The following is a 13,656-nucleotide window of genomic DNA, read 5'->3' as shown; positions in this document are numbered from 1 at the left end:
GCAGACATACCATTGGAATCTTTCTTTTTTGGGGTAATTAAATGGCTTAGGAGATATAATGCATACCATATGACACAGCTCTGCCTACTACTATCCACCTCTCAGTGACAAGCAACTTGAGGCTACCTTAGTTTTCCTAATGGTAAGGTCACCTCTGTATCCAGATGTAGAGGAGGAGCTGCAAATATTTTGGGAGGACTCCGATGTGAAAGGCTTTTTCTCAAATTCATTCTCAGCTTATAAAATGTCAATTCCAGACTCATTTGCTATCTTCCAGTTGTAGACAGGTTAATAATACTTTCCTCAAGTCTCTAATGCTCTCACCTGACATTTCAATTTGAATGATCAGCTGGTGGTAATGTCTTGTGTAAGATGTCTTGGTATTGTTCATGAAGTGAATGAAAAGGGCTAAACAAATACACCTGTAATTCAATGACCTATCAGGTGAGTTCTAAAGAAAAACAACAAAGCCCAGAGGAAAGAACAGTTTGCTTATCTGATGCTTTTGGTCTTTAAATAGGCTTCTGTTTATTTGTACTAGATTCTGCATCTGCTTAATAAAACTTTCAGAAACTTCAGAAAGAGTGAATTCTCACCACTTTTTTCAAGAGAGAAAATATTATTTTCTTTATCGTTACCTCAGAGAATAGTTCTTACTCTGCCAAAGAAGCCAAAAAACAAATTTTCACCAGCAATGGAGAAATTGGATGGCCTGTTGCCAAACAAAGAGATGCAGGTACACAACTTGCTTTTCGTTCTTGTGTTCTCTGTGTACATTGCAGTTGGGCAACTGGCAACTGGTAAGCTGACACACATAGACGGCCAGTAAATTACTTAAATACACTGTTCTCCAATGGCTCCTCTGTACAAGCTTTCACATCCAATGTGGAATATTTCATTAATATATGGGTGGCTCATAAGATGATTTTACAAAGTTGAGAAATAAAAGATCCTGGGGAATATTTGAGGAGAAAGGAAATCATAATGCTCACAACACTAGCATTAGGGGAAGGGGCAGCATAGTTCAAACTGAATGCTCAAGAAACGGAACTACACGGCTCCCTCCCTTAAGTCTCCAGGGTCTTTCTTTCTGTTTGTTATTCTATTATTTTACTAAGTTGAGGGACAGAAGACCCTGGGGATTCAAGGGAGACTATTGGAGGATAAATGAAAGCATAAAGCTAACCACAGTAGACATTCCGTAGGGAGATGGAGCCATGTAGTTCAATTTCCTGCACTTTTCCTATTTTGTTGAGAATGTGATGTCTTTATAAAATTAGTAGTGTTTAGTCTTATCTATTCTATCTTTCCATAAATTCTGCATAACCCCAACATTATGTAAATCTATCTTTTGAGACACTGAACCATCTGTTTCAATTGTTTTGAAACTATTTGTACTGTTGGACTCTTCTATCTGCTGAGCAATAGGAGGGATAAGTTTCTTCCTCTTTCACACATTAATCACATGAAAGGCACATCCTGACCTGCAATGTCAATTTGTCAAACACAGAATCTGACAAAGAAAGCCTGGACATATAGGCTTCTATAGGAGTGGACAAGTTGGTGATCTGTAATGATTTGAGTGTTGGTTTGAATTCTCAGCCATGGAAGGCAACTGAAAACCTATTTTTAAAAATCCACCCTGGAAAGCTGTCTGATATAGTAGCCCTAGGTGACAGTCAATTTGAAAGCACGTAACAATAATAACAATAGGGTGGGAACCCTATGTGACTGGAATTTCAGATTGCTTACTGCTTCATCTCTGAAGGCTTTCTTTCCAGACATTTATGCTCAAGGTGCCAACATCAGAGACAAGAAAGCTGTGTCAACTTGTGTGTTGAGTTACCACTGCAGTTCAACCATCCTTTCCTACTCAGGCTTCCTTCATGTGATTAATGTGCAGAGGGAACTCTGGAGCCTATCTTTCTACTACAGATACCTGCCAAACTCCCACAATCAAATTCTAAGTGATAAGAAAATGAAATATCTCTCTGTAGCAGAAGTGTCATTCAGGGAGAAGGATATGTCTGATTCATACACTCAACTAGGCATGTATTAGGTAAATAATAGGAGTAAAAATTGAAATGTCCTCAGATTCATTAGTCTCAATCTCCCATGAATCTCTGCCCTCCTTTGATGTCTGACCTTTATTTCAAACTATAACAGATTCCTTAGCAATATCTGCATATGTAGAAAAGATGATTGAGGGTTGTAGTAGCAAGATGAAAGGGTTTGTATCAACTGCCAAATAGGGACTAAGAGATTTTGCACTTGTCATGGGATCTGGGTTGCCAAAAGTAGCTTGCTCTTTTGCTCATGATTTTCAGTACAAGCAGTCCCCTGAGTTATAAACATCCATACGTCTCTTAGTTGCAAATGGGGATGAGACAACAATAAGTGAGAAGAAATCTACCCCTGGGAAAGAAAATTCACTCCTGGAAGAATTATCATGGGAAGAAGGTGTCTCCAATGAAGCTTTATCACCAATCCTTGTTTGCACAACAATCCAAAATTTTCAAAATCCAATTATCACAGGGACCAAAAAATGAAGTGAAATCTTCTGAACAGGGGCACTGGTAGCAAAACAAATGTTACAGGGGTGTTAATCCTTCCATATGCTATCCAAAACCTTAAAAGAAAACTCAAATTTGTTTGGCTGGAGTTAACATCTTAAAAATATATCTGTTACAATTACATACAAATGCAACTTAAGAACAAACCTACAGAACCTATCTTGTTCATAATCTGGGGATTGCCTGTATTCCCCAAATACACTTCCCTGGCCTATCTAGGTGCAGGATTGCCTTTCTTTTTTCCTTTCACTTCCATCTATCCTTTGCAATATAGGCATTTCCTTGTCCTCTTAGGGTTAGCAATGTTGCTAATCAACCTTGCAAGTGAATGGGGTTTTGGAATGTATAAATTCATCCCACTTTAGAACAATGCACAAGAAGTGGTGTGGTTTTAACAGAAAATAATTAAGGTAGGGAAATTATAAATGACACAGAAAAAAACCATTAAAAATGTACAAGTAAATGCATATGGATTTTGGTACAAGCTTCACCTAAAATTTAAAATCAGACAACTGGACATTCTTTAGGCATGGGTAGGATTCAGACAAACTTCAGAAGCAAAAGTTTCTCAGACGGAAATAATCTGAAGTACTTAATTTCAAGTCTCCCAAAGTTCACAGGAAGCTCACAGGCAGGTGGCATGAATATATTCCCTCTGAATCTAGTTTTCACTTAACATGCTGAACTGTTAAGTGAAAGCATCCTCAATGGCAGGACCTTAAAAAGATAAAACTCTAGACTTGCAAACTTTATTATTTCAAAGGGACAGATAGGCGCTGCAGATAAAAGAAAGTGGTAGTTGTTGGGGGCAAGTGGTAGGCACTTTGAAATACATATTGGCATCTTACCAAGCAATTTCAAATGACATTTGGATAATTACCTGGAAACGCACATTTCCTGTGGTTTACAACTCAACGCTGCCTTCTTGGCTCTACAGAGAAGCTGCAGCATTAGCAACAAAAATAGATACTGAAAGAGCTTTTCTGTAACAGAGCTTACAGGCAAGCAGCAGGGGGGATGGAGCTGGTATGCTGAAAACAACATCCAGTAGGGTGTTGTGCAATACACAACAGGAGCATTCAGAGCGTTTTAGTGTCATCTGTCCACTCTGTGTTCTGTTGCTCTCTTCACTATGCAGCTCATTCCAGCCACTGTAGGATGTGTTTATTGCTATACAGTTCCATTGATCCATTTCCTTTACTTCCAGCTAGCAACATTTACTAGCATGCATAATGACCTTCCTTCACTGTCATTTCCACACAATAATAGCAGCCATCCACACTACTGTGGATGCCACGGCCCATCTTTGGTAACTGAACCTTTTATACATGTTCCCCTCGGTAGCAGCCTTAGTGGAGGCCAGGTAGGAAACAGTGAATTTCTGTTGGAAACTATTGTTACAGTTAGGAAAGGCTAACCTACGTCTATCCCTCAAGATGTTATTGCATTTCAGGGGATGTTGCCATTCAAAAACAATGGAAAGAATTCAAGTTGTGAACCTCTGACTTTTGCCTTCCTCACTATGGCTGCATCTACACTGTAGAACTGAGGCAGTTTGACACTACTTAAACTACCATGGCTCAGTGTTATGGGATCCTGGGATTTGTAGCTTCGTGAGGCACCAGCACTCTTTGGTGAAGAAGGCTAAAGAGATTGTAAAATTCCCATGATTCTGTGGCAAAGTGAGGTCAAATTGCATTATTTCTACAGTGTAGATGCAGCCTAAAATATTAAACCCACTATTTTCACAACTGTTAAGTGAAAGCATTGTTGAATAATTGTCCCACAAAAAAGGAAAACCACATATACCTGCTGTTTCAATTATCAGATTTTGAAAATGTAAGCATTTTTTTTCAAGGTTCTTTTTGTAAAGGAAAATGTAACTGTCTTCCCGTACATATTTATCTTCTCTAGATACCCTCACGGTACATTTCTAAATCCTTTCTAATATCAGTGACCTCCTTCCCCCCGCTACAAATGACAATTACTAGGGTAGAGTTCCCTTATTCCTCAAATATCTGGGGTTTACCTTGATTCTAGACCTGCCAACTTCAGTATTAAATCCCAACTTTAGAATTCAATGATACATCGTTACACTTGCATAATTCCTTCATAGCTGCCGTTCCAGTCCTAGTCTTCTTCTGACTGTTTGCCAACAGTCTCCATTCCGAGTAATGACTGAGCCAAGATATGGAAATTCATGAACTATCGTATTTCTTTATCATCTACTTTAACATTCTGTAAACCATCTGTGGTCATTATTGTTGTTTCTTAAATGTCTAATTGCAATCCCTTTTTTTGCACTTTCTTCCTTGATTTTTTTCAGAAATCTTTCTAAGTCATGCCACTGTTTATTCATACTTTCCTCTGTATCTTGTCCTATGATGGTAACCAGCCTCAGGGGGATTCTGTGATATTTTCATGAGTCTGTGACTTGTTGCTATCAGTGGAAGATGGATAGCTAAAAAAAGTGATCTGATGAGAACCCCACTGGAATTGCCTATTATGCCAAAAGGCACATAGTATTCTTTTATTCTTTTATGTTTATTTCACTCTGAACATATATATGTACTTCATTTGGTTTTACTCTCATTTTTAATCCCCATAGCACACCAGCATCTATAGAAGTGCTTACATACCAACGCTGTAATTTGTTTAAACTGAAACTATGTGTTGGCAATTTTTATATTCTTCTGAGCTAATCACTGTTGTATAGCAATGCAGGAATGAACAGGCCTAGCATATGCTTGTTAATTGGTCTTTTTTGTTCTACAAAATGTTACCATAATTTCCCCACAAACAGCAACAGGAAAGCAAATTACAGGATTTGGAGGAGAAAACTAGTCTCCTTTAAATACAGAATTGTGAAATTTAATATAATGTCACCATACAGCTGTGAACAAACATAGTTTGTTTAACTTTGGAAACTAAGTGAGTTGATTATTATTTGGAACACTAAGTAGTACTGTACTGTAAAGGAGCAGTAGCTCAGCTGAAGAGTATGTGCTGTGAATGCAGAAGTCCCAAGCAGAGTTCACAACATCTTGCAATTGGACTAAATCTAAATCCCTGGAGAGCTCCTGCCAGTCATAGTTGATAATACAAGTGAAGGCACTCAAAAGAATATGGAACGCAGGAAATTTTTTAAAAAGGAAAGGTTTTTATTCCAAACAAGAAATCTGTATTAGGAAAAAAGGCATATTTTACAGGAAGGCCCTTCCTTCAGGCTCACATGGAAAAGTTACAAATGTTAAAAGAAACACATAGTGGGACTTTGGTATCCACTGGGGTTTGATTCCAGGATGCCACGTGGATACTAAAGTCTGTGGATGCTCAAGTCTCATTATAAACCATAATGTAGTAAAATGGTATCCCTTATACAAAATGGAAAAATCAGGGTTTACCTCTAGGGTTTTTTTTTGGGGGGGGGGGAATATTTTCAAGTCATAGATTATTAAATGCATGGATGCAGAATCTGTGGATATGGAGGGCTGACTGCAATTCCTCAATGCAAACTAGATCAATATTTCTATGCTACTCATGATAACAAGTGGCTGTTCATCGATATCTGATGTTCATGGGAGAAGGATATTGGGAGTCTAGTCTTTGTGGTTCAGCAAAGCCAACCTTTTCTTTAAGTTAGCCCCTTTGACTCTCTTTGTTCTCCCTTTGCTGCATGCCCACCTGGGATTTTTGGAACCCAACACCTCATTAACCCACTGTTTACCTAGAAGAGAGATCTCCACTCAACTGTGATGCTCAGATAATGGGAGAGCAAATTACTGAACAGCTGAAGAAGCAAAACCTGGGGAGCATCCAGTGGAGCCACAAGAGAAAAAGGAAACACATCTTAAGTTGCTCAAAAAGGGGCTGTGTGTTTATTAGTAGGAAATCCACATGCATTTCAGCCTATGCGTACACTTAAGACTTTCAGGACACTACAGTCAGCCCTCTGTATCTGCAGGAGATTGGTTTCAGGTTCCCCAATGGATCCAAAAATCTGCAGATGATCAGGTCTCATATAAAGTGACAAATGAATGAAACACAAGGTTAGAGAAAGTTGTAAGGTTGGAGAGAGACCAAGGATTTGTGAAATGGAGAAAAATGTGGATTCATGCCTAGTTTTTTTTTTTTTTTTGCCAGACTTGTTTCTCTTGCCAGACTCACCTCTCTCTCATTTGTTCACTATTTATGTTGTGTACTGTGCTATGTATATTACATTTGCAAATCTGGAGCCTGCATATCTGGAAAGATGAATGTACTTAGAATTAAAAAATCTGAACCAGGAACTCGCAAACATTTGTATTGTTGTGGTGCACCTTTCAAGTCATTTCTGACTTTGGGTAACCATTAGGTGAACCTATTAACAGTTTTCTGGGGGGCAAGATTTGGTCAAAGGAGGAATTCTATCTAGAAACAGCCATTTGTGAGCATCTTGATACATGTCTCTTGATTCTGTTGTAGATCAGAGATAAGCATCATTCTAAATGCAATTAAACAGCAGCTACAAAAACAAAATACAAGATAAGGAAGGTAATGATGAATGTCAAATACCCTTTAAGAAAAGAACTGTAAATTACAATTTTATTCCCTATCATTTCAGCTGCATTGAATTATTAAAATAAAGTCCTTGGAACCCTCATACTAGCAAAGCTTTTCCAGCTGGATTTCCACCTTTATTATAAGTCATTTTTATTATGATTACAAACTGCATATTTTCAGCCTTGTTTTTTTTTTTTTGGAATATGACTTTAGAAAGAACATGACTGATCAGCAAATCCCATTAAGCATGAAGATGTGTTTGCAAATGATGTACCTGGTAGAAGGAGGACAATCTTAACATACAGAAGGTGCTAAAAAGGCAAAGGTAATTGACTGTTTCTGTTACAGATTCAGGACTTATAGTCTTTCCAAGACCACAAGAGATCTTCACCACCTGGACTGTGAATGTAGAGGCATCCTTCTGCAAATGAAAGGAGAATTCCAATGAGTAATGGCAAAAATGGAAGTCTTCCATTGAGGCTTTATGGCAGTGATTCTCAACCTGTGGATCCCCAGATGTTTGGCCTTCAACTCCCAGAAATCCTAATAGCTGGTACACTGGCTGGGATTTCTGGGAGTTGTAGGCCTGGGGACCCACAGGTTGAGAACCACTGCTTTATGGGATTCAGGAGAGAAATTATAATCCAAATATAGCAATAACTTTCTTGGCAACTTGGGATAATTATAACCTGCAGGGGGGAAAAACTACACAGTTGTTCATTACACATGGTAAAAAATATCATCCTACTAAGTCATTATACAGACACATGGTGTTTGTCGCTAGCGTTCTTTCATTAAATTTAAGATGCAGATTTGAAGATGATTGAGTTCACAGATGACAATGCCAGTTAAACAGTTCACAGTATCAATATTTTGAGCCCAGATTATTATTTTCATGGCAATTCACTTACTATTGTAATACGTGAATTTGCTGAAGGAAATACCGTACTCTTCTACTTTAGCCCAGAAGCTGTACATAAAAAGCACTACTAATAAACGCAACCATGGTGATTACTTGGAAATAACATAAAGAATGTCAAATCTATCAATAATGTGTTTATTAATATATCATGTCTGCCATCCTGGTAAGAGTAGTATGGGTCTTGAGACAAATAGCAAGAGGACTGCCTAGAAAAACTTGCTATATGTATTTACTCTACTTGTACTCAGAGAAGAAACTGCTGAAGCTCAGAATTTGCATTCCTCAGGATCATATCTTCCAAATTGTCTTTCCTTCTTTTAAAACTGTATTTCAAACTCTGTGTAGAGAAGGCAATTTCCCACAGTAATTATTAAAACTCCTATCATGAGATCATACTCTCTCTCTTTCTCTTCCCACCGTCTTATCTTGCTTATATTCTTTCAATCTAATTCCAAGCACAACTGTGGACCAACAATGACTCAAGGCAAACAGAAATAAATGGAAAATGCAGTTGGAAGACATTAGGGAGCAACAAGATCCCTCCCCCATTTCAAGCTAAATAATGTATTACATTATCGTTCCTCTCTCCATCTAACCCTTTTAACAAGGCAAGATAGAAAACTCAGCAGATGTCTTTGACAGCAATGAAAACTTTAACCAATGGATAGCTCTATGAAAACATTTCCAAGTCTTCTGTATTCTGAAAGATGTTCTAGAGATGATTGACACAAAGAGCTTGTTAAAATTTAAGTCAACCTTCAGGGGAAGGACTGACAGTTGTAGATGCCAAGTTGCAGCATCTTTTCCTACACAACTAAAAAAAGAGAGATAGCTCCAGCAATAATGCTGTTGCTATTGTTTGCCTTCAACTCGTTTCTGACTTACAGTGATGCTAAGGTGACTCTTTCATGTGGTTTTCTTGGCAACATTGTTCAGAAGGGGTCACTTTTGCCTTCCCCTGAGACTCAGAGTTTGTGACTTTCCCAAGGTAATCCAGTCAGTTTCCATGGCTGAACAAGATTTCAAATTCTGGTCTCCAGAAACATAGTCCAATGTTCAAACCAATATATGACATCTGAACTGGGATTGTTTCTTTATTTAAAAGAACTATGGCTGTTGGCACTTCATCTGTTAGTTTCAACTTTGTTGTGGGACTTCACTGTCAATGATTTTTTATATTCATAAAGAAGACTGAATCTTCTTTCAGGTCATCATTTTAAGGATCAGTCAGAGACTAAGAGCTACACAGACCACTTAGATCGGTTTGGGAGGAACTGGCTTTGCTGTGCTAGTGATTAGATTGACTTGTATGAAACTGGTTTGAGATCAGGTGGGTGATTGCATTAATCACGGAATCTGACCTCAAACCATTCTGAGTCTCCCCTCCCACCACCCCAATTTTAGGAGGAGATGCATATCTGTGCTCTGAGGCACAGAAGGTGAAAAAAAAGGGAAAGAAGTAATTAGGAGTGGAAGCAATTACCCTTCTGAGGGGATCAATTAGCCCCCAGCTAGCCAGCCATGCCTTTGGGAAATTTCTCGGCAACCCCTGAATTCCGGTTTCCTAATCCCACAAAGTGCTTCAGAGAAGGCAGGTGTCTATAATGTGCTTACATCCTGCAGGGATTATTTTGCTCCACAATCTGGGATACATTGGGGTATGTAGCAGCACATTAAAGGAATTTTCTGAGATTACCTTAATGCACTATAAACCTTTTAATCACGTTGCTGCATACACTGGTGGTGTGCCTTTTGTAGCCATCTGTTTTAAATAATCTTAAAGCTGCATTAAATAGTCAGTGTAGATGGGGCCAGAGTAATCAATTCTATATAACTAGGCAACCATGACACAAAACAGCTCAGATTCTACATGCGATTTCACACATAATATTTTCTAATAAAATGCTTCTTACAAGGAAGGAAGGATGAATGCAATTGATATTATTTCAATTCCATCATAATATGTTTGCTTTTTTAAAGGAACTTGTTTTCTGTCACAACAGGGATATAAATGCCTTGGTTTGGTTCTCAATTTCTCCTTCCCATATGGGTTCAATGAAACACATGCATCAAGAAAGCTCTGTTATTTGTTTTGTACTGCTTTATTTTCCACATTGCAAAATGACACATTAAAATGCCAAAAATATGCAAGAGGACATATTTACAATCATTCCTGCTGAGAAGAAAGTTAAAAAAGATTATTTGCTCTGATTGATAGCAGGTCAGGAAAATACTCCCTTGACATGCTGTTGCAGAAGAGTTGGTTTTTGTTTTATTTAGCAATTACGGGAACTACCATTAGCTTGCTTTATAAGGTGTAATTAGTAATTTCATGTTGGAAGGGGAGAGGCTATTACGGGATTAAAATGGGCAGACTTTAATGAAACCTCTGTAGTCTGGATTCCTATTTTTTTTCCTCTCTCCCTCTTGGACTGATCATCTTTAAGGACATCCCGTTTACCAACAAGGTTTTTTTTAAATGAGTTTTTCACTAAATATCCCACATAATTCTTTATAATACAGACTTTCAGTACCCCAGACCACAGTCTGGTAAGCAGGAACTTGTTTTTCTTTTTTTCTTTCTTTTTTTTAACTAACGTTTATTTCAAGTTTATGCTTAATGGTTGGCCTTGGTGCCAAAAAAAAAGAAAAAAAAAGAAAGAAAAGAAACTTAGCAGGAAAATTAGAATACATCATAGGTGATGGGAGGGGGAGGAGGATGAAAAAGCTCATAAAACAAGTTCCATAAATTAAGGCCATGCACGGGTATCCTAGAAACAAGAAAGAGCTCAGCGATGACACAAGCAAGCCACGCCATGCATAAAAAGCAAATCTTTGGAGCTGCTTTCCATCCCATGTGCCATTCCAAGCGTATCTGTGTGAAAGTGCTGGGGAGCAAGCTGGAAACGGCACAACCCAAGAGAAATAATTAAGAAATGAACTCTACTAATTCAGTGGCATCTGTCCCAAAAGGGAACAAAGTGCTCTTTGTGAAACGTTCTCCACAGCAAGCCTCCTAGAGTTTGAACTGTATCCATGGCCTCTCCTGGAATTAAACCCAAAGCAAGACTTTATTGTTCCCTTTCCTTTGACTACTGCAAGGGGGGCGGGATCCCAAGAGGTTTTAAAATATTACTGATCAGCCAGGCCTAGCTGATTTTTTTTCCCAGCACATGAATCAACTTTATTGCATTAGTGTTATTGAGACATAGACGGTATCAAGGAGTACAAGCAGGGTGAAAGTGTAAAGAAATATTTCTCAGTAGCAGTTTTGCTGTTGTAAATAGGTTGGTAAAGGATGCACTTCCATTTCCCCCAGAAAAAAACAGCACTACAAGAATCGCTGACACTTTTTAGATCCCCTCTGGAATTTGGAAAAAAACCTACTAGACATGCCACTTAAAATGCATGGGATCTCAGATTTCTAGGAAGCAAAGGCATTTAGAAAGGCATTTGTCTGGCATTTTGAGATATAACAGTGATATTTTAGTGTAAAACTAAGTATCAGTTTAGTCCTGCAGTTGATCTGAAAAATATGTATACCATATTAGAAACAATTTCTTGATTGAGTTTTTAAACTTAAAAAATATATGGTAGGAACCAAATTTTCAATGGATTTCAGAGGGAAGTGAGTTCAAGTAAATAAGTGTAGATCCAGCCTTAAGTGGTTCTGGTTTGATCTCTTGAGCTCTCTCACAATGAAACAAATTAGAATCATTACTTGCAAGAATGCACAGAATAAATGAGTTAGCATCTTTTGTGGCTTTCCATTTCTCTTGGTTGCTTATGAACCATCCAGTCCTCTTTTCAATTAAGATGCCAGAATGAGAATTTGAGATATTTTTTCTAACAACACAAAGGCCATCAGGTGAATTATACTCGCTATCTCATTTCTGTGGGATTTCTTTTTCTGACCATAGAACATAGCACAATATGTTCTCACCTCATTTTATCTTACTGACACTCTGTGAGTTGTTTTGATGTTGTTGTAGTACAGTAAGAGTTAATGTCATGCTCAAGACAATCCACACTAAGATTCTTGACTGAGTAAGATCTGATGTCAGATTTTAAACAAAAAGGCAAAAAAAATTCACAACAGCTATTATGGACATGTATTATAGATCACATACCTGTTTGGTGTCCTTGCTACTCCCCTCTGCTCAACAAGGTCCATTGGCCAATGATGGATCATCATCACTGTCTCTCCTGTTTCTTTGGGGAAGATTGGGAGGAGGAATCTGGTCAGGCCTAGATGAAAGAGAAATTTAGATTAACCACAGATGTCTTTAAGTTTGTGAATTTGTGGATTGTGATAGGAGGTGCGATGTTAAGGTCTGTTGTGACCATAAATCAATATAAAGCTAATAGAGTACAAGTTTTTCTTCTTCTTCTTTACTCGTTCAGTCGGTTTCGACTCTTCGTGACCTCATGGACCAGTCCACGTCAGAGCTCCCTGTCGGCCGTCGCTGCCCCCAGCTCCTTCAAGGTCGAGCCAGTCACTTCAAGGATACCGTCCATCCATCTCGCCCTTGGTTGGCCTCTCTTCCTTTTTCCTTCCATTTTCCCCAGCATCATGATCAGGGCCGGTCTAACGCTAAAGCGGCTGAAGCGGCGGCTTCGGGCGCAGGTGGAAGGGGGCGCTGTGGAAGCCTAATTATAATGCACTGCGCACCATCGCTCAAAAGCGCCCTCCCTCTTCTCCCTCTTCCCCCCCCTCCTTCTGCTTTTACCTGCTCTCCCTTTCTGCCTTGCAGCAAGGCTTTGAGGCTGCGGAGGGGGAGGGGCCTAAGGCCACGGAGGGCACGCACCTCCCAGGAGACCACACCCCCTACTTCCGAAGGAGTGCCTTGGAAGTGCCCTTCAGCCCCGCCCCCTCCGCAGCCCAATCAAGATGGCGGTTCTCATGGGCTGTCTGGCCATGTTCCAGAAGCATTCTCTCCTGACCTTATACCTGCATCTATGGCAGGCACTCTCAGTGGTTGCGAGGTCTGTTGGAAACAAGCAAGTGGGGTTTATATATCTATGGAATGTTCAGGGTGGGAAAAAGAACTCTTGTCTGAGGCACATGTGAATGCTGCAAATGGGCACCTTTATTAGCATTAAATATCCTTCAGCTTCAAAGCCTGGCTGCTTTTTGCCTGGGGTAATCCTTTGTTGGGAGTTGTTAGCTTGCCCTGATTGAGGATCTCCTGGCGCCCTCCCTCTTCTTCCTCCCTCCCTCCTTCTTCTCCCTCCTCTCCCCTTCTGGCCTTCTTCCTCTTTCCCCTCCTTTCCTTCCTTCCTTCCTTCCTTCCTTCCTTCCTTCCTTCCTTCCTTCCTTCCTTCCTTCCTTCCTTCCTTCTTTCTTCCTCCTTCCTCATCTCCTTTCTACTGCAGGGACATTCATTGGCCGTTTCCCCAGTCTCTCTGTGAGTTTATATCTATGTTCCAGAAGCATTCTCTTCTGACGTTTCGCCTGCATCTATGGCAGGCACCCTCAGTGGTTGCGAGGTCTGTTGGAAACAAAGCAAGTGGGGTTCTTCTCTCAGTGGTTGTGAGGTCTCTTGGAAAATAGGCAAGTGGGGTTTAAATATCTGTGGAATGTTCAGGGCTGGAAAAAGAACTCTTGTCTGAGGTACC

General features: G+C 39.4%; 1 protein-coding gene across 2 annotated transcripts in view; it reads right to left on the bottom strand.

Annotated features, from left to right (window-relative positions):
• Positions 1-5,997: 5,997 nt before the first annotated feature.
• The window catches only part of trim44 (tripartite motif containing 44), a 177,485-nt gene continuing 169,826 nt past the window's right edge, over positions 5,998-13,656 (bottom strand). For both annotated transcript variants that reach the window (XR_010001994.1, XM_008105909.3), the window contains 2 exons: positions 12,168-12,285; positions 5,998-7,536 (listed from right to left, as the gene is read on the bottom strand). Coding sequence is in view for 1 of the 2 variants with exons in the window: in XM_008105909.3 (XP_008104116.2) it covers positions 12,198-12,285 (88 nt within the window). In the remaining variant the exon portion in view is untranslated. The remainder of the gene's footprint in view (positions 7,537-12,167; positions 12,286-13,656) is intronic.

This window comes from Anolis carolinensis, chromosome 1 (assembly GCF_035594765.1).
Source record: "Anolis carolinensis isolate JA03-04 chromosome 1, rAnoCar3.1.pri, whole genome shotgun sequence".
Classification (NCBI taxonomy): Eukaryota; Metazoa; Chordata; class Lepidosauria; order Squamata; family Dactyloidae; genus Anolis; species Anolis carolinensis.
The sequence above is the reverse complement of the archived record's forward strand: the minus strand, read 5'-3'. Positions and strand labels throughout refer to the sequence as shown.